This window comes from Oncorhynchus mykiss, chromosome 10 (genome assembly GCF_013265735.2).
Source record: "Oncorhynchus mykiss isolate Arlee chromosome 10, USDA_OmykA_1.1, whole genome shotgun sequence".
NCBI lineage: Eukaryota > Metazoa > Chordata > Actinopteri > Salmoniformes > Salmonidae > Oncorhynchus > Oncorhynchus mykiss.
The window spans coordinates 56964295-56991401 of NC_048574.1; the positions used below are offsets into that span (position 1 = coordinate 56964295).

At 44.4% G+C, this 27107-nt stretch overlaps 1 protein-coding gene across 1 annotated transcript in view; it reads left to right on the forward strand.

Annotated features, from left to right (window-relative positions):
* LOC110534329 (alpha-1D adrenergic receptor) overlaps positions 1–26856 on the forward strand; it is a 37441-nt gene extending 10585 nt beyond the window's left edge. The window contains exon 2 of the mRNA XM_021619120.2: positions 25001–26856. Coding sequence (XP_021474795.2) covers positions 25001–25605 — 605 coding nt within the window. The 3' untranslated portion in view covers positions 25606–26856. The remainder of the gene's footprint in view (positions 1–25000) is intronic.
* The last annotated feature ends 251 nt before the right edge of the window (positions 26857–27107 follow it).

The window sequence follows — 27107 nt, forward strand, 5'->3', positions numbered from 1 at the left end:
ATCTGATGATGGCCTCAACACCACTATCAAAATGTTATTGAGGACACTGATGTTGTAAGGAAGGAGGCCTTTGACTCCAAGCAAAACAAGACTACTGTATAGATTTGTCCCAAATGACACCCCGTTTCCTACATAGTGCATTACTTTGTCCAGAGCCATATGGGTCAAACGTAGTACGCTATATAGGGAATAGGGTGCAATTTGGGACATACCCCATGACTAATATGTTGTTGTGCTTTTTTCCCATGATGCCACTGAGAATATCCCCATAACCGTGGTGGGGGAGAGGTGGGAGGGGGCAAAGGGAGCTCTGCTTTGCCAAAGGAAATAATTAGCTCAGGAAAAACAGGCCTGTCCGATATTATCTTTGAGGGGATTTTTTTTTTTTTTTTAATTTCACATTCTTGATAGGTCTTGAGAAGACTCTGGCCAATAGCGAGAGGGGCTTTGCCATTTGTTTCTCTCATCATGTATTTGAAAGAAGACAGATTGTGAGGGCTTGTCCAATTTAGCAGGTTGTGTCCACCAATAGACGACCTCTGTAAGCATAGTTTTACCCTTCCCCCTTGGCTATATATATAGTGATCATTGTTGGTCCAATTTTCAACCTGCTGTAGGCCTATCAGACGCAATAACAATTATTCTAACGTACATTTTTTTTGTACGGCCAATTTTTTTGTACGGTTACACTTAAGAGGATATCTGTCCTTTTGTACAGAGAAGGATGCTTCTTAGCACTTCTAAGCACTTTTGCAATCAAGTCCTTTCTCCGTTGCACTGATCCGTTCACTCTGATTCATAATGTGCCACTATTGCCAGAAACCATCAGAGTGAAAAGAGAATGTTGAATCAGAGTGGGTCCCACTATGTCCTCCTGTGCTTTTCTCAGCCACATCTCTATAGGACATCCAAAGTCAGTAGTCTGGACCAAGCATCTTATAACTCACCTTGAACACAACCTAAGGCAGACTTGAAGGGATCCTTCATCCAAATGACGAAATGACACATTGGTTTCTGCGTCTGGGGTTGAACTATACCTGTACTGCTCTCTTGAAAACGCATACCCTATAAAGGCTTACAGAAGGTGTAAGTAAATACAGGAAGTTAGTGAGAAACACATGGCAGGAGGCTCAATCAAGGTAGTCGTCTTGACTTCTTTCTTATGTCATTCTCGTTGGCACAAAACATTTTTAAAAAGTGTTGATATATACATTACTCTAACTGAGTTTCCACGAGGGTGAGGATGTTGGAAATGTAACTAAAGCCTGTTGGATGATAACTTTTAACTTTTAACTAGGACAGAGAAAGGTATACCTGCATTTTTTTGTGACTTAACATAGGTACAGCAAATCCGCTTTGACTTTGAAAAAGCTTTTGATAAAGTACGACTGAAGTTTAAATATACACTACCGTTCAAAAGTTTGGGGTCATTTTGACATTTACTTGCTTTTGAAAGAAAAGCAAATGTTTTGTCCATTAAAATAATATCAAATTGAGCAGAAATACAGTGTAGACATTGTTAATGTTGTAAATGACTATTGTAGCTGGAAATGTAAGATTTTTTATGGAATACCTACATAGGCATACAAAGGCCCATTATCAGCAACCATCACTCCTCTGTTCCAATGGCACATTGTGTTAACTAATCCAAGTTTATCATTTAAAAATGCTAATTGATCATTGGAAAACCCTTTTACAATTATGTTAGCACAGCTGAAAACTGTTGTCCTGATTAAAGAAGCAATAAAACTGGCCTTCTTTAGACTATTTGAGTATCTGGAGCATCAGCATTTGTGGGTTTGATTACAGGCTCAAAATGACCAGAAATAAATACATTTCTTCAGAAACTCATCAGTCTATTCTTGTTCTGAGAAATGAAGGCTTTTCCATGAGAGAAATTGCCAAGAAACTGAAAATCTCGTACAACACTGTGTACTACTCCCTTCCCAGAACAGCGCAAACTGGCTCTAACCAGAATAGAAAGAGGAAAGGGAGGCCCCGGTGCACAACTGAGCAAGAAGACAAGTACATTAGAGTGTCTAGTTTGAGAAACAGATGCCTCACAAGTCCTCAACTGGCAGCCTCATTAAATAGTACTTGCAAAACACGTCTCAACGTCAACAGTGAAGAGGCGACTTCGGGATGCTGGCCTTCTAGGCAGAGTTGCAAAGAAAAAGCCATATCTCAGACTGGCCAATAAAAAGAAAACGTTAAGATGGGCAAAAGAACACAGATACTGGACAGAGGAAGATTGAAAAAAAGTGTTATGGACAGACAAATCTAAGTTTGAGGTGTTCGGATCACACAGAAGAACATTTGTGAGACGCAGAAAAAATTAAGATGCTGAAGGAGTTTCTTGACACCATCTGTCAAGCATGGTGGAGGCAATGTGAAGTTCTGGGGGTGCTTTGGTGGTGGTAGAGTGGGAGATTTGTACAGGGTAAAGGGGATATTGAAGAAGGAAGGCTATCACTCCATTTTGCAACGCCATGCCATACCCTGTGGACGGTGCTTAATTGGAGCCAATTTCCACCTACAACAGGACAATGACCCAAAGCACAGCTCCAAACTATGCAATAACTATTTAGGGAAGATGCAGTCAGCTGGTATTCTGTCTATAATGGAGTGGCCAGCACAGTCACAGGATCTCAAACCTATTGAGCTGTTGTGGGAGCAGCTTGACCTTATGGTATTTAAGAAGTGCCCATCAAGCCAATCTAAATTGTGGGAGGTGCTTCAGGAAGCATGGGGTGAAATCACTTCAGAATCCCTCAACAAATTGACAAATAGAATGCCAAATGTCTGCAAGGCTGCAATTGCTGCAAATGGAGGATTCTTTGACGAAAGCAAAGTTTGAAGGACACAATTATTATTTCAATTAAAAATCATTATTTATAACCTTGTCAACATCTTGACTGTATTTCCTATTCATTTTGTGCAACTTATTTCATGCATGTTTTTATGGAAAACAAGGACATTTCTAAGTGACCCCAATCTTTTGAATGGTGGTGTAAATGTCTGGAACATTTCAATTTTGGAGAATCTCTTATAAAATGGGTTAAAATCATATATAGTAACCCTAGGTGTAAAATCGTAAATAATGGCTATTTCTCATAAAGTTTTAAACTGTCAAGAGGAGTAAAACAAGGTTGTCCACTATCGGCATATCAATTTTTTTTATGGCCATCGAAATGTTGGCTATTAAAATCAGATCCAACAATAATATCAAGGGATTTAGAAATACAGGGCTTAAAAACAAAGGTATCATTGTATGCTGATGATTCATGTATTCTTTTAAATACAACATTTGGATTCCTCCACAGCCTCATAGAGGATCTAGTTAATTGTTCTAACTTCTCCGGATTACCAAATTATGAGAAGTGTACTATATTATGTATTGGATCACTAAAAAATACAACTTTTACGTTGCCATGTAGTTTACCAATAAAATGGTCTGATGGTGATGTGGATATACCCGGTATACATATCCAGAAATAAATAAATAATCTCACTCCAATACATTTTAATAGAAAGTTAGAAAAAATAAATAAGCTACCATAAGCTATCATGGCTACCATGGAAACGTAAATACCTTTATATGTGTGTATAAATCACCCTGATTAACTTTTTAGTCATATCCCAGTTTACCTATTTGTGTCATGTTGTCTTGTCTCTGTCCTTTCCCTTCACCCTGTCTCCCTCTGCTGGTCGTGTTAGGTTACCTTTTCTCCCCCGCTTTCCCCCAGCTGTCCCTTGTCTCCTCTAACTACCCATTCACCCCGTTCCCCACCTGTTCCCTTTTTTCCCTCTGATTAGGTCCCTATATCTCTCTCTGTTTCTGCTCCTGTCCTTGTCGGATTCTTGTTTGTTTGTGTTTCATGCCTGAGCCAGACTATCGTCATGTTTGCTGTAACCTTGTCCTGTCCTGTCGGAATCTGCCGGTCTATCTGAGCCTACCTATGTTTGGTTATTAAAGAAGCTCTGTTTAAGTTAGTTCGCTTTTGGGTCCTCATTCACTCACCATAACAGAAGAATCCGACCAAGAATGGACCCAGCGACTTCGGATCCTCTCCACTCAGCCGTCGAGATCCAGGGAGCGATGCTAGGCAGACACAAGCAGGAATTGTCTGCTGCTCGACATGCCGTTGAGACCCTGGCCACCCAAGTCTCCAACCTCACAGAACAGGTTCACCATCTCCGCCTCGATCCACCGGCCACTTCCAGGGCTTTCGAATCTCCGGAGCCCAGAATCAATAACCCGCCGTGTTACTCTGGGGAGCCCACTGAATGCCGCTCGTTCCTCACCCAGTGTGATATTGTGTTTTCTCTCCAGCCCAACACTTACTCCAGGAGCACTGCTCGTGTCGCCTACGTCATATCTCTCCTTATTGGACGGGCTCGTGAGTGGGGCACGGCAATCTGGGAGGCAAGGGCTGAGTGTACTAACCAGTATCAAGACTTTAAGGAGGAGATGATACGGGTTTTTGATCGATCTGTTTTTGGGGAGGAGGCTTCCAGGGCCCTGTCTTCCCTATGTCAAGGCAATCGATCCATAACAGACTACTCTATTGAGTTTCGCTCTCTTGCTGTCTCCAGTGGCTGGAACGAGCCGGCCTTGCTCGCTCGTCTTCTGGAGGGTTTCCGCGCAGAGGTAAAGGATGAGATTCTCTCCCGGGAGGTTCCTTCCAGCGTGGATTCCTTGATTGAACTCGCTATTCGCATTGAGCGACGGGTTGATCTTCGTCACCGAGCTCGTGGAAAGGAGCTCGCGCTCTCCGTCGCCTCCCTCTCCGCATCACTACCATCTTCCTCTGCCGGCTCGGGTGCTGAGCCCATGCAGCTGGGAGGTATCCGCATCTCGACTGAGGAGAGGGAACGGAGAATCACCAACCGCCTCTGTCTCTATTGCGGTTCCGCTGGTCATTTTGTCACTTCATGTCCAGTAAAAGGCCAGAGCTCGTCAGTAAGCGGAGGGCTACTGGTGAGCGCTACTACTCCTGTCTCTCCTTCAAGATCCTGCACTACCTTGTCGGTCCATCTACGCTGGACCGGTTCGTCAGCTTCCTGCAGTGCCTTAATAGACTCTGGGGCGGAGGGCTGTTTTATGGACGAGACCTGGGCTCGGGAACATGACATTCCTCTCAGACAGTTAAAGGAGCCCACGGCCTTGTTCGCTCGTCTTCTGGAGGGTTTCCGCGCAGAGGTAAAGGATGAGATTCTCTCCCGGGAGGTTCCTTCCAGCGTGGATTCCTTGATTGAACTCGCTATTCGCATTGAGCGACGGGTTGATCTTCGTCACCGAGCTCGTGGAAAGGAGCTCGCGCTCTCCGTCGCCTCCCTCTCCGCATCACTACCATCTTCCTCTGCCGGCTCGGGTGCTGAGCCCATGCAGCTGGGAGGTATCCGCATCTCGACTGAGGAGAGGGAACGGAGAATCACCAACCGCCTCTGTCTCTATTGCGGTTCCGCTGGTCATTTTGTCACTTCATGTCCAGTAAAAGGCCAGAGCTCGTCAGTAAGCGGAGGGCTACTGGTGAGCGCTACTACTCCTGTCTCTCCTTCAAGATCCTGCACTACCTTGTCGGTCCATCTACGCTGGACCGGTTCGTCAGCTTCCTGCAGTGCCTTAATAGACTCTGGGGCGGAGGGCTGTTTTATGGACGAGACCTGGGCTCGGGAACATGACATTCCTCTCAGACAGTTAAAGGAGCCCACGGCCTTGTTCGCCCTGGATGGTAGTCCTCTCCCCAGGATTCAGCGTGAGACGCTACCTTTAACCCTCACTGTTTCTGGTAATCATAGTGAAACCATTTCTTTTTTAATTTTTCGTTCACCTTTTACACCTGTTGTTTTGGGCCATCCCTGGCTAGTTTGTCATAATCCTTCCATTAATTGGTCTAGTAATTCTATCCTCTCCTGGAACGTCTCTTGTCATGTGAAATGTTTAATGTCTGCTATCCCTCCTGTTTCCTCTGTCTCTTCTTCACAGGAGGAGCCTGGTGATTTGACAGGGGTGCCGGAGGAATATCACGATCTGCGCACGGTGTTCAGTCGGTCCAGGGCCACCTCTCTTCCTCCACACCGGTCGTATGATTGTAGTATTGATCTCCTTCCGGGAACCACCCCCCCCCGGGGTAGACTATACTCTCTGTCGGCTCCCGAACGTAAGGCTCTCGAAGATTATTTGTCTGTAGCTCTTGACGCCGGTACCATAGTCCCCTCCTCCTCTCCCGCCGGAGCGGGGTTTTTTTTTTGTCAAGAAGAAGGACGGGTCTCTGCGCCCCTGCATAGATTATCGAGGGCTGAATGACATAACAGTGAAGAATCGTTATCCGCTTCCTCTTATGTCTTCAGCCTTCGAGATCCTGCAGGGAGCCAGGTTTTTCACTAAGTTGGACCTTCGTAACGCTTACCATCTCGTGCGCATCAGGGAGGGGGACGAGTGGAAGACGGCGTTTAACACTCCGTTAGGGCACTTTGAATACCGGGTTCTTCCTTTCGGCCTCGCTAACGCTCCAGCTGTCTTTCAGGCATTAGTCAATGATGTCCTGAGAGACATGCTGAACATCTTTGTTTTCGTTTACCTTGACGATATCCTGATTTTTTCACCGTCACTCCAGATTCATGTTCAGCACGTTCGACGTGTCCTCCAGCGCCTTTTAGAGAATTGTCTTTTTGTGAAGGCTGAGAAGTGCACTTTTCATGCCTCCTCCGTCACATTTCTCGGTTCTGTTATTTCCGCTGAAGGCATTAAGATGGATCCCGCTAAGGTCCAAGCTGTCATTGATTGGCCCGTCCCTAAGTCACGCGTCGAGCTGCAGCGCTTTCTCGGCTTCGCGAACTTCTATCGTCGTTTCATCCGTAATTTCGGTCAGGTGGCAGCTCCTCTCACAGCCCTTACTTCTGTCAAGACGTGCTTTAAGTGGTCCGTTTCCGCCCAGGGAGCTTTTGATCTCCTCAAGAATCGTTTTACATCCGCTCCTATCCTTGTTACACCTGACGTCTCTAGACAGTTCGTTGTCGAGGTTGACGCGTCAGAGGTGGGAGTGGGAGCCATCCTTTCTCAGCGCTCCCTCTCTGACGACAAGGTCCACCCATGCGCGTATTTTTCTCATCGCCTGTCGCCGTCGGAACGTAACTATGATGTGGGTAACCGCGAACTGCTCGCCATCCGGTTAGCCCTAGGCGAATGGCGACAGTGGTTGGAGGGGGCGACCGTTCCTTTTGTCGTTTGGACTGACCATAGGAACCTTGAGTACATCCGTTCTGCCAAACGACTTAATGCGCGTCAGGCGCGTTGGGCGCTGTTTTTCGCTCGTTTCGAGTTCGTGATTTCTTATCGTCCGGGCTCTAAGAACACCAAGCCTGATGCTTTGTCTCGTCTCTTCAGTTCTTCAGTAGCCTCCACTGACCCCGAGGGGATTCTCCCTGAGGGGCGTGTTGTCGGGTTGACTGTCTGGGGAATTGAGAGGCAGGTAAAGCAAGCACTCACTCAAACTCCGTCGCCGCGCGCTTGTCCTAGGAACCTTCTTTTCGTTCCCGTTCCTACTCGTCTGGCCGTTCTTCAGTGGGCTCACTCTGCCAAGTTAGCCGGCCACCCTGGCGTTCGGGGTACGCTTGCTTCCATTCGCCAGCGTTTCTGGTGGCCCACCCGGGAGCATGACACGCGTCGTTTCGTGGCTGCTTGTTCGGTCTGCGCGCAGACTAAGTCCGGTAACTCTCCTCCTGCCGGCCGTCTCAGGCCGCTTCCTATTCCCTCTCGACCGTGGTCTCACATCGCCTTAGATTTTGTCACCGGACTGCCTTCGTCAGCGGGGAAGACTGTTATTCTTACGGTTGTCGATAGGTTCTCTAAGGCGGCTCATTTCATTCCCCTTGCTAAGCTTCCTTCTGCTAAAGAGACGGCACAAATCATCATCGAGAATGTTTTCAGAATTCATGGCCTTCCGTCAGACGTCGTTTCGGACAGAGGTCCGCAATTCACGTCTCAATTTTGGAGGGAGTTTTGCCGTTTGATTGGGGCTTCCGTCAGTCTCTCTTCCGGCTTTCACCCCCAGTCTAACGGTCAAGCAGAACGGGCCAATCAGACTATTGGTCGCATCTTACGCAGTCTTTCTTTTCGCAACCCTGCGTCTTGGTCAGAACAGCTCCCCTGGGCAGAATACGCCCACAACTCGCTTCCTTCGTCTGCGACCGGGCTATCTCCTTTTCAGAGTAGCCTCGGGTACCAGCCTCCGTTGTTCTCATCTCAGTTCGCCGAGTCCAGCGTCCCCTCCGCTCAGGCTTTTGTCCAACGTTGCGAGCGCACCTGGAAGAGGGTCAGGTCTGCACTTTGCCGTTATAGGGCGCAGACTGTGAGAGCTGCTAATAAGCGTAGAACTAAGAGCCCTAGGTATTGTCGCGGTCAGAGAGTTTGGCTCTCCACTCAGAACCTTCCCCTTAAGACGGCTTCTCGCAAGTTGACCCCGCGGTTCATTGGTCCATTCCGTATCTCTCAGGTCATTAATCCTGTCGCAGTGCGACTTCTTCTTCCGCGATATCTTCGTCGCGTCCACCCGGTCTTCCATGTCTCCTGTGTTAAGCCCGTTCTTCGCGCCCCCGCTCGTCTTCCCCCCCCCCCCCCCCCATCCTTGTCGAGGGCGCACCTATCTACAGGGTCCGTAAGATCTTGGACATGCGTCCTCGGGGCCGTGGTCATCAGTACCTAGTTGACTGGGAGGGGTACGGTCCTGAGGAGAGGAGTTGGGTTCCATCTCGGGACGTGCTGGACCGTGCGCTGATTGATGATTTCCTCCGTGGCCGCCAGGTTTCCTCCTCGAGTGCGCCAGGAGGCGCTCGGTGAGTGGGGGGGTACTGTCATGTTGTCTTGTCTCTGTCCTTTCCCTTCACCCTGTCTCCCTCTGCTGGTCGTGTTAGGTTACCTTTTCTCCCCCGCTTTCCCCCAGCTGTCCCTTGTCTCCTCTAACTACCCATTCACCCCGTTCCCCACCTGTTCCCTTTTTTCCCTCTGATTAGGTCCCTATATCTCTCTCTGTTTCTGCTCCTGTCCTTGTCGGATTCTTGTTTGTTTGTGTTTCATGCCTGAGCCAGACTATCGTCATGTTTGCTGTAACCTTGTCCTGTCCTGTCGGAATCTGCCGGTCTATCTGAGCCTACCTATGTTTGGTTATTAAAGAAGCTCTGTTTAAGTTAGTTCGCTTTTGGGTCCTCATTCACTCACCATAACAATTTGCTAATGGTCTTGCCTAAAACTAGCAAACAGTTTTCTAAAATTATATGAGAAAAAAATATTCAAGCCAGACAAAATTAAACGGGCCTATTTATATAATGAATATGAATTCGGAGGGCAGAAATGATAAAATATTACAGAATTAGACCTCTCACTAAAGGCTTCAGTCATACAAAAGTAATACTTAAAACCCAAACTGGTTCTCTGGCAAATGTCTCACCCTATGTTCAAGAAAGGCCTTTTTCCCTTTATTCAGATTACAACCTATTACTTTCCGTTATTTGGAAAGGAATTAATCTCCCAAATATTGCTATTTTTAAAACAAGACATAGAAAGTTGGTTGCAATTTCAATTTAATCCACCAGAAAAGACAGAACAAATACTACAACAAATATTGTGGTTAAAATCAAATATACTAATTGGTAAAAAATGTAATAAAAAAAAGGTATAATGTTCATAAATAGGACTGGTGGAGTTATGTCCGGACGACTGTGTGATCATGCTCTTTGTAGCCGATGTGAGTAAGACCTTTAACCTCTACAGGATCGGTCCCCCCGTGGGACGGTTGAGCTAACGTAGGCTAATGTGATTAGCATGAGGTTGTAGAAAACATGAACATTTCCCAGGACATAGACCTATCTGATATGGGCAGAAAGCTTAAATTCTTGTTAATCTAACTGCACTGTCCAATTTACAGTAGCTATTACAGTGAAAGAAGACCATGCTATTGTTTGAGGAGAGTGCACAGTTATGAACTTGAAAATGTATTAAACAGGTCAACATTCACAAGGCCGCAGGGCCAGACGCATTAACAGGACGTGTACTCCGAGCATGCGCTGACCAACTGGCAAGTGTCTTCACTGACATTTTCAGCCTCTCACTGTCTGAGTCTATAATACCAACATGTTTCAAGCAGACCACCACAGTCCCTGTGCCAAAGAACACTAAGGTAACCTAGCTAAATGACTACCGACCCGTAGCACTCACATCTATAGCCATGAAGAGCTTTTGAAAGGCTGGTCATGGCCCACATCAACACCATTATCCCAGTAACCCTAGACCCACTCCAATTTGCATACCGCCCCAACAGATCCACAGATGAATCAATCTCTATTGCACTCCACACTGCCCTTTGCCACCTGGACAAAAGGAACACCTATGTGAGAATTCTCTGCATTGACTACATCTCAGCGTTCAACACCATAGCTAAGGACCCTGGGACTAAACATCTCCCTCTGGCACATGGTGTATGAACTGATACGCAAAACGACGCCGGATTCAAAACGACGCCGGATTCAACGATTTAAACTCAATTGAAATTGTTGTACAAAATTCTTGCAACCAATAGAATGTTATCTATATGGGGATACAACCTTTCCAGCTCTACAGATTTTGCTGCGAAGAGGCAGAATCATTAGATCATTTGTTTTAGTACTGTCCATATGTAGCTTGTTTTTGGTCACAGGTCCAGGAATGGCTGAAGAATTGCAACATTTACCTGGAGCTAACCCTGCAGATAGCACTACTGGGCATTCTGAAAAGTCATAGTCAATCGATGAATAATATAGGAATACTTTTAACAAAATAAAATATTTTCAATTTACATTCTCTAGAGAAATTAGAATAGAAAGGTTCAGAACGTTTGCGAAACATCACAGCACAGTTGAAAAATATATGGCAAATAGAAATCCAATATGGATGGTGTTAAGAGATAGATGGGAGGGGTTGAATGGAGCTGAAGGTTGGGACAACTAATAACAACAAGATAACTAATATAAAACATACTGTGCTCATAAAACGTATATAGGTTAAGAACCTTTTTGAAAGAGCACAGTTTGAAAGATATGGCAAACAGAAATCAAACTGGATGGACATTAGAAATAGAATGGGTTGAGAGGTTGAGGGTCGAGGAAGGAAAGGTGTAAAAACAAACAAAGTAGAACTATTGTAAAATAGACTTTATCCATAAAATGTATATAGTATGTATAAGCTGGAAATGCATGTCTAAGCGTTGTTGTTCACTAGGGTTGGAGGGTAATAAAGGAAATATATATTTTTTAAAGATATGTACATATATGTATGTACTGTATATGTATTTATATGTATGAAGGTATGTGTAAATGTATGTATGTATGTATGTATGTATGTATGTATGTATGTATGTATGTATGTATGTATGTATGTATGTATGTATGTATGTATGTATATGTATGTATATGTATGTGTATGTATGTATGTGTATGTATGTATATTTGTATATCAAATATATTGGGGATTGGAAGTGATGCAGACAATTACATTGATGGAAGCTACAATCTATCTGCAATATTAAAGCTGATCAACCCCCTAAAAAAACAACAATGTTGTATTCAAAGTATCTAAGTATCATATGGCCCAGCCAGCTCCATCAGCCAGACCTGTGGGTGACTCACCCCTAGTGAGTGGCGCCTGTCAAAGCTTGCACAACACTCACACAACACTGCACAGTCCTTTGTAGCCCTCTCCACTCAAGGTTTCAATTACAAAGCATGGATTCATAGAACAATGACCTTTACTTTGAGTGTCGTCTTCAATAAAGTAATCCTCTCCCCCAACACTACACCACAGTTGATTGACAGGAAGCTCATTTACATATTGGAAATGGCTGACATGCAGAATAGTATCCGGTAACACTTAACGTAAAGCCTGCTGTTATAATGCTTTATAACTTTTTATAAGCATGTACTGTATGAGCCATTATAAGTCTTACAATGCATTATAACTGTATGATAACGCATTATATCTGCTGGCTCTAAGTGTTACAGAGATTCTCCTGGAAGTAGGAATATTACCGCTAAGACGTCATCAGCTCCTCACAACCTGCATTTTTCAAAGCATTCAACTTGTCGCTTTAATTGATGTATACAGTGCCTTCAGAAAGTATTCACACCCTTGACTTTTTCTGCATTTTGCTGTGTTACCGCCTGAATTTAAAATGGATTCAACTGCGATTACTTTTGTCACAGGCCTACACATGTTACCCCATAATGTCCAGGTGGAATTATATTTTTTAGAAATGTCTTGAGTCAAGTAAGTATACAACCCCTTTGTTGTGGCAAGCTTAAATAAATTCAGTTGTAAACATTTGCTTAACAAGTTAGATAAATTGCATGGACTCACTCTGTGTGCAATAACAGTGTTGAACATGATTTTGGAATGACTACCTCATCTCTGTACCCCAACACATACAATTATCTGTAAGGTACATCAGTTGAGCAGTGAATTTCATATACAGATTCAACCACAAAGACCAGGGAGGTTATCCAATGCCTAGCAAAGGAAGGTGCCTATTCGTAGATGGGTAAAACAAACAAAAAAAGCAGACATTGAATACATCCCTTTGAACATAGAATGAAGTTATTAAATACACTTTGGATGGTGTATCAATACACCCAGTCACTACAAAGATACAGGCATTCTTCCTAACTCTGTTGGAGGAAGGAAAACCGCTCAGGGATTACAAAATGATTTTAAAACAGTTACAGTTTAATGGCTATGATAGGAGAAAACGGAGGATAGATCAACAACATTGTAGTTACTCCACTACACTAAATGACAGATTGAAAAGAAGGAAGCCTGTACAGAATAAAAGTATTCCAAAACATGCATCCTGTTTGCAATAAGGCAATAAAGTACATTCAAATTCACCTTTCAGCAGGACAATAACCTAAAACACATGGCCAAATACACCTTGGAGTTGCTTCCCAAGACGACTTTGAATGTTCCTGAGTGGCCTAGTTACAGTTTTGACTTAGATGGGCTTGAAAATCTATGTCAAGGCTTGAAAATGGCTGTCTAGCAATGATCAACAACCAACTTGACAGAGCTTGAAAAATATTTTAAATAATTGACAAATGACGGAGTCATTCATGATTCACCAAACTATATTTTGAAAGAGGAAGCAACTTACTTTAAGCATATTTTTTTATTTAAGTTCCTCCATCTCCACTAACTGAAGTTAATTGAAAGGATACAAAAAAAAAAATGAATAGTGAAAAATTAACAGCTATACAAAAAAACTCACTGATGCCTAATTACAGAGGAGGAACTTCTAGATGCAATTAAAGCCTTCAAGTCCAGGGAAACTCCTGGGCTGGATGGTATACTGTACCAGTTGAGGTAAAATACCAGTCAAAAGTTTGGACATACCTAGAAACCAGATTTTCTACAATCCAGGTGTGCAAAGCTCTGCCAAAGCTGATTCTAATATGTATTGACTCAGGGGTGTGAATAATTATGTAAATTAGATATTTCTGTATTTCATTTTCAATAAATGCGCTAAAATTTCTAAAAACATGTTTTCACTTTGTCATTATGGAAAATTGTGTAGATGGGCAATTAAAAAAAAATTGTAAGACAAAATATGCAATAAGTCAAGGAGTATGACTACTTTCTGAAGGCACTGTAGGGCTGGGACTCTGTGAACTCTTTTAAACGGTCACGATTGAACTTTTCAAAACCATATCCTCACAAAAGACTAAAACAAAACATCTTATCGACAGAGAAGCTCCACATAAAAGAGACTCCACCATCTCCTAAAAGCAGCTAAAGTACTATGAAGTAGTTAATCGTCTCCCGCTGCTGATGTGGTCATGGCAACAGCGGCGATGTGTCAAGGCAACAAGCCAATTCAACCCAGGCACTTCCTAAGCAGCATATGACTTGTGACTACAATCGGAAGTCATTGCTCACAGTTGTCATTTTGCCAATTAGAATCAATACACAACTACTTTTTCCATGATGTGTTGTGTCTGATAGTTCATTTTAATGCTGTGTTGTTGTGTTGAACTAGTTAGCAGTGAAGCCTTTGGGAAGAACAGGACCAAAAGGACATAAAGCTCTCCTTCTGGCAAATGTAAATTGGCGTGACTCAATCTTGAAACACGATTCCTAGCTCCACACCAGATGAAAGCCAATCTCAAACTGGGCAGTTGAGGGCAGACTAGGGGAAGGAGGGTAGATGATACATACCCCCTGCGGCAAAGTTAATAGTGTGTGCATGCGAATGTGAATAATGCATCTGTGTGTACTGTACACACAACAGACCTGGGTCTGAAATCTTTTCAAATACTTAGAACGTTCTCTTGAATCTGCCTGGAGTGCCAGATGGGCACACTTTAGGGACATTTTCATTGGTTCCATTGCACCAGGCAAGCTCAATAACAGCAAGTAATAGATTTGAAAGATTTGAAATAGTCTTCGAACTATTGTATATTTCCCCAAAACGGCAGAAAAGAGGATGTACTGTATACAACACACTGATCATTGTATCTTTGTTTCATCATCAGCCTTCTACATAAAGTACACAACACTAACAACGAGGAAAAACACAGCACGCCTCAAACAATGAACCACGAGTTACTTTCACTCTGTCTACATCACCCACCTAATGATACCGTGGCTTCCTGTGGGGCCCCTTGTAGGGCCCTCTCTAACAACAGTACAGTAGTAGCCTAATGGGCCTCATACATCCAACAACAGTACAGTAGTCTATAATGGTGTCATCAGTCAGATCCCACACAGGGGGTCTTCTGGTTCTTTAAAGGAATATTTATGTTCAGTAATGCCCCAAACATCCTGTGTGGTGGTGGTGGATTCCTCAGGGCAACACTAGCTCACCAATTACCCATTACATACAAGCACATGCAAACACACCAATTACCCATTGCACACAAGCACATGCAAACACATCAATTACCCATTGCACACAAGCACATACAAACACACCAATTACCCATTGCACACACACACACACACACACACACACACACACACACACACACACACACACACACACACACACACACACACACGCACACGTATGCACACACACACCCATCTTGTCCAAAGGAACGCGCTTTCATCTCAGAGGCCTGATTACCCACAAATTACCGCCATGCTGGCCAAGAGAGGGTGCCTGTTGTGACCCTATGTCAGGTTGTTAAAGCTACTCCAGTGGAAGACGCTGGGTGATAATAACCTCTCCTCTCCTCCCTCACTGCGCTACCTCCCTTCCTGTCCACTTGCAAGTGTCCCTCTCTTTCGTTATTTATACCTTTGCTACTGATATTGTGCCTGTGAAGCCGGAGCAACTCTGACAATTTATCACGTGTCTGAGGGTGTGTGTGTGTTTTCCTCATGAGGATAGTAAAACAAGTAACATTTGGACAACATTTCACCTGTCCCCACAAGTAAAAAGGCTATTTTAGGCTTAGGGGTTAGATTTAGGGATATATTTAGGGTTAGGGTCAGGGGTAAAAGTAAGGCGGTATGGTCCGGTACAGCGTCCCAGCAAAATAAATAGTGTGGGTATGCCGTACCGGTAAAACACAATTTAACAACGGCGCCGGAAAGGAAGGCTGACCTCTTACGTGTCCCCAACCGATTGTGTTTATTTGTTTGTTTATTTGCGTTGTTTGTGACTTATTTTTTTACTTATTTTGTACATAATGTTGCTGCTACTTATAACCGAAAATAACTTCTGGACATCAGGACTGCGATAACTCACCATGGATTTGCAGAATCTTTTTTTGCCCTTTAACGAGTCGGACGAGTAGGAAGCAAATTATATACTGCTTTCTGGGGAACAGGCCCAGATCCCCGTGATTTGCGTGAAGAGGAGGCGGAGAAAAAGGGGCCAGAGAGCGGGCTGCCTTCTGAGAATTCGTAGGCGATCGAATAAACCCACACTTCCTTCCATTCTGCTAGCAAATGCACAATCTTTGGAGAATAAAATCGATGACCTACACGGAATATTAAACTACCAACGGGACATTCAAAACTGTAATATGTTATGCTTCACGGAGTCGTGGCTGAACGACGACAATATCAACATACAGTGGGCTGATTATATGCGGTACCGGCAAGATAGAACAGTGGCTTCTGATAAGACAAGGGGTGGCGGACTATGTATTTTTGTAAATAACAGCTGGTGCACGATATCTAAGGAAGTCTCGAGCTATTGCTTGCCTGAGGTAGAGTATCTCATGATAAGTTGTAGATCACACTATCTACCTAGAGAGTTTTCATCTGTATTTTTCATAGCTGTTTTACATACCACCACAGAACTGAGGCTGGCATTTAAGACAGCATTGAATGAGCTGTATTCTGCCATAAGCAAATAGGAAAACGCCCACCCAGAGGCGGCACTCCTAGTAGCCAGGGACTTTAATGCAGGGAAATTGAAATCCTATCAACATGTTAAATGTGCAACCAGAGGGAAAAAACACTCTGGACCACCTTTACTCCACACACAGAGATGCATACAAAGCTTTCCCTCACCCTCCATTTGGCAAATCTGACTATAATTCTATCCTCCTGATTCCTGCTGTCGTGTCTTTGGCTATGCCGGATTAAGTGATATGACATGCTATTCTATTAAATAATTTCTCGGTAATTAATATTACCTGATTGAGCTAATCATCTAAATGTAATTAACTAGAGAGTCGGGCACCACAAAATAATATTTATAGAGCTGTTATCTTCCGAATAAACTCTTAAAGACCTAGTACTATTTTACATCAATAGCAGTCAATATTAATCGTCATCTTAATTCAGTCTCATCTGAAAGTTGCAAATTCTTGGTTATCTGCACGAACCGTGGCTAACAATTTGAATCAGCAATACAAAATTGGGTTTAATCATTTATTTACTAAATACCTAACTAATCACACAGAATTACACATACACATAATTAAATCATAACTTGATTACAAATTACTTCATAAAGGAAAACGTCCCTAGTGGGCGGAACAGATATGAGAGCTGGTTACACAAAAGAAAAGGGGCTGGGTTTTAGTGAAAGAGCGGGAAGACTGAGGAATAAAAGGCGAAGCTGTGCTATCGTAAATACAGTATCTTATGCATTCTAAATTACCGGCCATTTGGAAAAGGAAAATGCAATAAATATTTACTCTGAGCTGCGCTTCGGTTGTTTGGTGGTAGATGGAAGGCCGTATTGCCCAAACGAGTCCTTTGAAGAATGTCTATGGTTGTCAATTGGATACGTTGTAGTAACGTCGTTGTGTGGTAGACGGGATACTCTGTCTGTTCCTTCCTAAACTGCCTCATCCCATCACGAATAATTTCATATTCAAACATTTAAATTGAACAACAATTCCATGTGAATCCGATAACTCTGATGTGTAGACTTTCCACTGTAGAGTTTATGTCATCTTGTCATTGATGAGAATGTCTCAGATGACAACCGAACTGACACCATATTCATTAAGTACCACCGCATATATTCCGTTGGTCGAATTATCAGAATATAATTCATTTCCCCACACCTTCTGATGTTCACAGAATCTCTATGTTAACCAAGTGTTTTGCAAATTTAACATCAGTAGGGTAGAAAGAGGAAAATGTGGGGAAGAGGTATTTATGACTGTCATAAACCTAACCCCCAGGCCAACGTCATGACACTGCTTACAAGCAAAAATGTAAGCAGGAAGCATCAGTGACAAGATCAATAGAAAAAGTGGTCAGATGAAGCAGATGCTAAGCTACAGACTGTTTTGCTAGCACAGACTGGAATATGTTCCGGGATTCTTCCGATTGCATTGTGGAGTACACCACATCAGTCATTGGCTTCATCAATAAGTGCATTGATGACGTCGTCCCCACAGTGACCACACATACATATCCCAACCAGAAGCCATGGATTACAGGCAACATTCACACTGAGCTAAAGACTAGAGCTGTCACTTTAAAGGAGCGGGACTCTATCCCGGAAGCTTATAAGAAATCCCGCTATGCCCTCGGACAAAACATCAAACAGGCAAAGATTCTATACAGGACTAAGATTGAAATGTACTACACCGGCTCTGACGCTCGTTGAATGTGGCAGGGCTTGCAAACCATTCCAAACCAGACTACAAAGGAATCACATCCGAGAGCTGCACAGTGACACAAGCCTACCAGACGAGCTAAACTACTTATATGCTCGCTTCGAGGCAAATAACACTTAAACATGCATGAAAGCACCAGCTGTTGCGGAAGACTGTGTGATCACGCTCTTCGCATCCAATATGAATAAGACCTTTAAACAGGTCAAAATTCACAAGGCTGCAGGACCAGATGGATTACCAGGATGTGTACTGCGAGCATGTGCTGACCAACTGGCAGGTGTCTCCACAGACATGTTCAGCCTCTCCCTGTCTGAGTCTGTAATACCAACATGTTTTAAGCAGACTACCATAGTGCATGTGCCCAAGAACACTAAGGTAACCTGCGTAAATGACTACCGACCCGTAGCACTCACATCTGTAGCCATGAAGTGCTTTGAAAGGCTGGTCATGGCTCATATCAACACTATTATCCCAGAAACCCTAGACCCACTCCAATCTGTATACCGCCCCAACAGATCCACAGATGATGCAATCTCTATTCAACTCCAAACTGCCTTTTCCCACCTGGACAAAAGGAACATGTGAGAATGCTATTCATTGACTACAGCTCAACGTTCCACACGATAGTGTCCTCAAAATTCATCAATAAGCAAAGGACCCTGGGACTAAACACCTCCCTCTCCAACTGGATCCTGGACTTCCTGACGGGCCTCCCCCAGGTGATAAGGGTAGGTAACACCACATCCGACACGCTGATCCTCGACACGTGGGCCCCTCAGGGGTGCGTGCTCAGTCCCCTCCTGTACCTTCTGTTCACTCAGAACTGCACGGCCAAGCACGACTCCAACACCATCATTAAGTTTTACGATGACACAACAGTGGTTGGCCTGATCACCGACAACGACGAGACAGCCTATAGGGAGCAGGTCAGAGACATGGCCGTGTGGAGCCAGGACAATAGCCTATCCCTCAGCGTGATCAAGACAAAGGAGATGATTGTGGACTACAGGAAAAGGAGGACCGAGCATTGTCTCATTATCATCGACGGGGCTGCAGGGGAGCAGGTTGAGAGCTTCAAGTTCCTTGGTGTCCACATCACCAACAAACTAACATGGTCCAAGCACACCAAGACAGTCGTGAAGAGGGCACAACGAAACCTATTCCCCCTCAGTAGACTGAAAAGATTTGGCATGGGTCCTCAGATCCTCAAAAGGTTCATCGAGAGCATGCTAACTGGTTGCATCACTGCTTGGTATGGCAACTGCTCGGCTTCCGACCGCAAGGCACTACAGAGGGACGTGCGAACATCCCACTACATCACTGGGGCCAAGCTTCCTGCCATCCAGGACCTATATACCAGGCGGTGACAGAGGATGGCTCTAAAAATTGTCAAAGACTCAGCCACCCTAGTCATAGACTGTTCTCTCTGCTACCGCACGGCAAGCTGTACCGGAGCGCCAAGTCTAGGTCCAAGAGGCTTCTAAACAGCTTCTACCCCCAAGCCATAAGACCCCTGACCATCTAATCAAATGGCTACCCAGACTATTTGCATTGACCCCCCCTCCCTCTCTTTTACGCCGCTACTACTCTCCGTTGTTATCATCTATGCAAAGTCACTTTAATAACTCTACCTACATGTACATAGTACCTCAACTAACCGGTGCCCCTGCACATTGACTCTGTACTGGTACCCCCCTGTATATAGTCTCGCTATTGTAATTTTACTGCTGCTCTTTAATTACTTAGTTACTTTTTTTTCTTATTCTTATCCGTATTTTTTTAAACGGCATTGTTGGTTAGGGGCTCGTAAGTAAGCATTTCACTGTAAGGTCACAATAATTACATCAAAATGACAAGAAAACTGTGGGCTATTACGCCAATGTACTTGGAACTTTGTTTGACGAAAACACTGAAATTTCGCCAAAGGGAGGGACGAGTGGCCGACACCAAGTTGTGCACGGACAGCAGTGGACTTGTAAATTCTGTCCTAATGACAATCGTCAAATGTCATTACACTTCTTGGTGTTTTGTGTTGCCGATGTCTCTTTCCATTGACCACTGTTTATGAGGCTGGTAATATGTTTCGAGTGGATGAACGTGCGCGGGTAGCCTAGTAAATGAGCCATTTGAAGTCATTATTTGACAATCATATGAAACCATGACTGGTTGTGTTTATGCCACAATAAAAGGCAATAAATGTTGACTAGGCCCACAGAGATCCTTTTGAATTAATAGGGATTCTATATGAAATTATATGATTAGGAGTATAAAAAAAACATGCAAGAGTGTGCACATATAGAAGGTCCCATTCCGCGAAGTAATAAATTCGACTTTCACCCCTGGTTAGGGTTAGGGGTTAGGGGTTAGGTTTAGAGTTTGGATTTACGGTTAGGGGTTTGGTGTTAAGGTTTAAAGGACATTTTAACCCCCGGAACATCAACATATGTTAAAATGGGGCGTTTCTATGTTTTGTAGTAAAAGAAGATAGAGGGAGACAAGTGTTTCCAATGACATCGGTGTGTCTTATGTAATTTTAACCAATTATGAGTAGGCATTGCCTACTAATTAATTTCCTACTAATTGGTTGATGATGTCATTGTAAACACTTATCTTCCTCTATCTTTTTTAGTACAAAACATAGAAAAGCGCACTTTTCACATATGTTGATGTTGGGGTGATGCTGGAGATGACGAATATGAAATAAAATATTGTGAAATTTCCCGTTAAGGTTAAGCGTTAGAGTTTGGTTCAGGGTTAGGGGTTAGGGAAAATTGGACTTTGAATGGGAATCAATTGTTTGTTCCCCACAAGGATAGTAAAAACAAACGTGTGAGTGTCCATGTGTGCCACGTCAGCTCCAATCTAAACTAAACTGCCCACAGGTCCCTAGGGAGAGGGCTCAAGCCAGGGCAAGGAGAGATGAGGGAAAGGAGGGCCGGTCAACACCGTGGCGGGGATGAGATGAGATTAGGGATGTGGGGGCTGTACAAAGCATTCCTCTCCACTGAAACATCACTACCAAGAGAGTTTTCATTTATATTCTTCGTAGCTGTCCATTTACCCCCACAAACCGATGCTGGCACCAAGACAGCAGTCAACAAGCTGTATAAGGCCAAAAGTAAACAAGAAAATGCAGTTCCAGAAGCGGCGTTCCTAGTAGCATGGGACTTTAATGCAGGAAAACTTAAATCTGTTTTACCTCATTTCTACATGTGCAACCAGAGAAAACAAATCTAGACCACCTTGACTCCACACACACACACACAGAGATGAGAACAAAGCTCCCCCAACATTTGGCAAATCTGACAGTAATTATATCCTCCTGATTCCTGCTTAGAAGGAAAAACTAAAGCAGGAAGTACCAGTGACTCGCCCAATACGGAAGTGGACAGATGACACGGATCCTACAGGACTGTTTTGCTAGCACAGACTGGAATATGTTCCGGGATTTATCCAATAGTGGGATTTATCCGGCTTCATCAATAAGTGCATAGATAACGTCATCCCCACAGTGACCATATGCCAATCAGAAGCCATGGATTACAGGCAACATCTGCACTGAGCTAAAGGCTAGAACTGCCACTTTCAAGGAGCAGGACACTAATCCAGACGCCTATAAGAGATTTTGCTATGCCCTCTGACAAACCATCAAACAGGCAAAGCATCAATACAGGACTAAGATTGAATCCTACTACACTGGCTCTGATGTATGTCGGATGTGGCAGGTCTTGCAAACTATTATGGATTACAAAGGGAAACCCAGCCGCAAGCTGCCCAGTGACACGAGCCGACCAGACGACCTTCTATGCTAGCTTCGAGGCAAGCAACATTGAAGCATGCATGACAGCACCAGCTGTTCCAGACAACTGTGTGATCACGCTCTCCATAGCCGTTGTGAGTAAGACCTTTAAACAGGTCATGGGGTGTGTACTCAGAGCATTCCCGGACCAACTGGCAAGTGTCTTCACAGACATTTTCAACCTCTCCCTGACCTAGTCTGTAATACCTACATGTTTCAAGCAGACCACCATAGTCCCTGTGCCCAAGAACACTATGGTAATCTGCCTAAATGACTACCGACCCGAAGCACTCACGCCTGTAGTCATGAAGTGCTTTGAAAGGCTGGTCATGCATCACTTCGGCACCGTCATCCCAGAAACCCTAGACCCACTCCAATTTGCATACCGCCCCAACAGATCCACAGATGATGCCAATCTCTATTCAACTCCACACTGCCCTTTCCAACCTGGACAAAATAAACACCTATGTGAGAATGCTATTCATTGACTACAGCACGTACGGCCCAGAGCATCACTGGGCCAAGCTTCCTGCCATCCAGGACCTCTTTACCAGGCGGTGTCAGAGGAAGGCCCCTCAAGTTTGTCAAAGACTCCAGCCACCCAAGTCATAAACTTTTCTCTCTACTACCGCATGGCAAGTGGTACTAGAGCTCCAAGTCTAGGTCCAAAAGTCTCCTTAACAGCTTCTACTCCCAAGCCATAAGACTGCTGAACAATCAATCAAATGGCTACCCGGACTATTTTCATTGACCCCCTTTTTTCACTCTGCTGCTACTCGCTGTTTATTATCTATGCCTAGCCACTGTACATATGACCTCAATTACATTGACTAACCTGTACCCCCACACATTGACTCGTTACTGGTACCCCCTGTAAATACTGTAACCTCGTTATTGTTATTTTATTGTGTTACTTTATTTTACTTGAGCTTATTTCGTAATTACTTTCTTAAAACTGCATTGTTGGTTAAGGGCTTGTAAGTAGGCATTTCACTGTAAGGTCTAAACCTGTTATATCCGGGCTCATGTGACAAATACAATTTTATTTGATTATTCTCGACTGTGTTGGTGTGTGTGGAAACATGATAATTCGTGATCCACTCCGCTACAGCCCTGTCGATGTGAATGGGGGCGTCCTCGGCCCTCCGTTTCCTGTGACTTTGAGGAAGACGTTTTTGTCCTGGCACCACACTGCCAGGTCACTGACCTCCTCCATATAGACTGTCTCATCACCGCCGGTGATCAGGCCAACCACCATTGTGTTGTCAGCAAACTCAATGATGGTGTTGGAGTCGTGCGCGGCCATGCATTTGTGGGTAAATAGGGAGTAAATGGGGACTCTGTAGGCACTCCTGAGGGGCCCCCGTTTTTAGGGTCAGCGTGGTGGATGTGTTGTTGCTCACCCTCACCACCTGGGAGCGGCCCGTCAGGAAGTCTAGGATCAAGTTGCAGAGAGAGGTGTTTATTCCCAGTTTCCTGAGCTTAGCGATGAGCTTGGAGAGCTATAGTCAATGAACAGCTTTCTCATGTAGGTGTTCCTCTTGTCCAGGTTGGAAAGGGCAGTGAAGAGTGCAATAAAGATGGAGTCATCTTTGGATCTGTTGGGGCTGTATGCAAATTGGAGTGGGTCCATGGTGTCTGGGATGATGGTGTTGATGTGGGCCATGGCCAGGCTTTCAAAGCACTTCATGGCTACAGATGTGAGTGCTACAGGCCTTTAGTAATTTAGACAGGTTTCCTTGGCGTTCTTGGGCACATGACTATGTTGGTCTGCTTGAAACATGTAGGCATTACAGACTGGGTCAGAGAGAGGTTGAAAATGTCAGTGAAGACACTTGCCAGCTGGTCAGCACATGCTCTGAGTATACTCCCGGTAATCTGTCTGGCCCCGCAGCCTTGTGAATGTTAACCTGTTTAAAGGTCTTACTCACATCGGCTACAGAGAGCGAGATCACACTGTCATCTGGAACAGCTGGTGCTCTCAAGTATGGTTCACTGTTGCTTGTCTCTACGCAAGCATAGAAGGAATTTAGCTCGTCTGGTAGGCTTGCATCACTGAGCAGCTAGCGGCTGGGTTTCCCTTTGTAACCCATGATAGTTTGCAACCCCTGTCACATCTGACAAGCATCAGAACCGGCGAAGTAGGATTCGATCTTAGTTCTGTATTGACATTTTGTCTATTTGATGGCATGTCAGAGGTTGTAGTGGGATTCCTTATAAGCATACGGATTAGTGTCCTGCTCCTTGAAAGTGGCAGCTCTAGCCTTTAGCTCAGTGTGGATTTTGCCTGTAAGCCATGGTTTCTGCTTGGGATATGTACGTACATACGGTCACTATGGGGGACGACGTTGTCGATGCACTTATTAATGAGGTCAGTGATTTATGTGGTAAACTGTTTAATCCCGGAACATATTCCACTCTGTGCTAGCTATAAAGTCTTCCAGCTTAGCATCCACTTCATTGTAAGCAGAAATCAGGGGGATAGAGTTATGGTCAGATTTGCCAAATGGAGGACGATGGAGAGCTTTGTATGCATTTCTGTGTGTGGAATAAAGGTAATCTAGAGCATTTCCCCTCTAGTAGCACAGGTGACATGGTGGGGAAAATGAAGTAAAACAGTTTTTCAGATTCCCTGCATTAAAATCACTGGCCCTATACAGCTGTTTATGGCCCTATACAGCTTGTTGAGTGCAGTCCTAGTGCCAGTATCGGTTTGAGGTAGTAAATAGACAGCTACGAAAAATATAGATGAAAACTCAAAAGGTAAATCGTTTGGTCTGCAGCTTATTATGAGGTATTCTACCTCAAGTGAGCAACACCTAGAGACTTTCTTAACATTAGAGATTGCGCACCAGCTGTTGTTAACAGAGAAACACACCTCCCACTTAACCTTACCCGAAGAAGCTGCGGTTCGGTCTTGGCGATGCATTGAAAAACCAGCTAGATGTCTCATTTCAGGCCAATTCTTGTCTTACACACAAAAAGTCAAAGTTTATAAATGAAGAGAGATGAAAATGTCTAGAGCATAAGTCATCTTAAACATTATCACAGATCCTAACGCCTTTCTCCCCTGTCCCCTCCCAGGCTCCTTCTTCCCGGCACTGAAGCCATCTGACATGGTCTTTAAGGTCATCTTCTGGCTGGGCTACTTCAACAGCTGCATTAACCCTGTCATCTACCCGTGCTCCAGCAAAGAGTTCCAGCGTGCCTTCACCCGCCTCCTTCGCTGCCAGTGCCACCGCCGCCGCCGGGTCCTGCGGCGCTTCTACAACCAGCGCTGGCGCACGGCCGTCAAGGGACACCACCACCAGGGCATAGGTGGCAGGGAAATGGATATTATGGGTATCAGCAATGCCAGGGTGACAGACTGCCAACCGGAGTACACCCTCAACCACGAGTCGTGTGGGAGCTCGCACTACTACAAGGGTACTAAAGGACTGAGTTTTAAAGGGTGGAGCCTGTTCCCGCCGCTACAAAAGTCATCGTTCCAGCTCAAAGAGAAGATGAACAATCTGTCAAATAAGATTAAAGGAGGCCCGGGCGGGAAGGGAGGCGTCACGGCCCCCGCCCTGGCGAGGACTGAGATAGACACGGTTTCCATGGGGATTTACAACAATGTCGCCGAGCAGAGCTGCTATCAGATCTATGACCTCACAGAGTGCTACGGCCTGAAGGAGACAGACATCTAGATTCTTGAGGGACAGACAAAGGGAGTGGCTAATGTGGATGGCTACTGTCATTAAATTGCTTAACCTTCTTCAATGACATTTGCAGTGTCGCTGCAAGGGAAAGCGGTTGATGGTTGGGTTGCCATTGGGGTATCAACATGGGGAATAACCAATATAATTCCGCCTTAAAACACCTAGATGGGGTTTGCCGTTGCAAGCCAGAAAGAGGTAAAAGGAAAAGGAATGTGCTCTTTTCCACTTGCACCATGGAATGGAATGCGAAAATTCCACAAAATGTAAGATCGGAACATGGGGTTATCATGGGAACATTTGACCAGCAAACAAACAGGACCGAAAAGAACATTTGTCTGCAGAGAGTTGTTTGGACATCGATCAAAGGGCCGAGTTCATTTTGTCTGGAAATGGCCCACTTTGATCCAAGCACAAATTGCTCCAAAATATGATATCAAACCTTTAATGATTGTGTCGTGTTTGTTTCATTTTATTGGATGGAAATTGAAGTGAAGTGGAATGGAACGTTATTTCTTGGAGCTGCGTTAAAAAGACAAAATGCAGAACAATGAGTGGATATGGAAAAGTCACTTTCTGGACAGGTGGCAAGATGTCAAACTGACTGCTCAATGACAGGCTGGGCTCTTCAGCAGCCGGTCACTGTGCCCTTTGAGCATTCTCACTCTCAACTCCACGCAGCTCAACCCCTACAACCAGCAGCAACATGGAGACACTATGATCAGACCATCCAGCTCAACACAATGCAGCCGGGCACAGGTGTGTGTTGTCTTAACAGAGCAAACGCATATAACAAAGTGAAAGCCACTGACTTGAATGACGAAACCATTGCACAGGACAATTTCGGGATGATATGGGTAAACATAGGATAACATATGGGTAATTATAATTGCATCTGATGATTTTGCTATGTGAATGAGTGAAGTGAGCTGTGATGAACTGACATGAGCAGACCTCTGTGAAATTGCATTATAAAAGTGATAGGTCACATTGAAAACAATGTTTGGACCAGTTGAATAAGTATCGTGGTGTATTTACCTTAACTGCATTCAGAGCCAGAGAGAAGATAGGTCATTTATCTTTTGAATGGACAAGGATTGACAGAATCAAAGCCTTGAACCCATTGATTACCGTATTTGTCTGTTCTTTGCATTGCCAAAAAGACGCTTTCGTTTCGTTTGTATCTGCTGATGGTTCAATGACGTCTGTCAATGTCAAGCAAAATAAAATGGAAAAAAATACCACTTTAAGAAAAATGTTATGTCATTTCTGGAGGGTGGCCATGGTCGGTGCAGGCTTTTGTTCTAGCCTAACGATTCAACTGAGGAACTAGCGAAACCTTAACTGACTGTATCAGGTACTTTGTACAGTAGCTAGGTTTGGACAAACTACACAAGACCAGTAGTGGTGAATCTTGGTGGGGCAAAAAAAACAATGTGGGATGCATGCCAGCCAAGCCACTAACAACACAACACATCATAACACTAAACAAT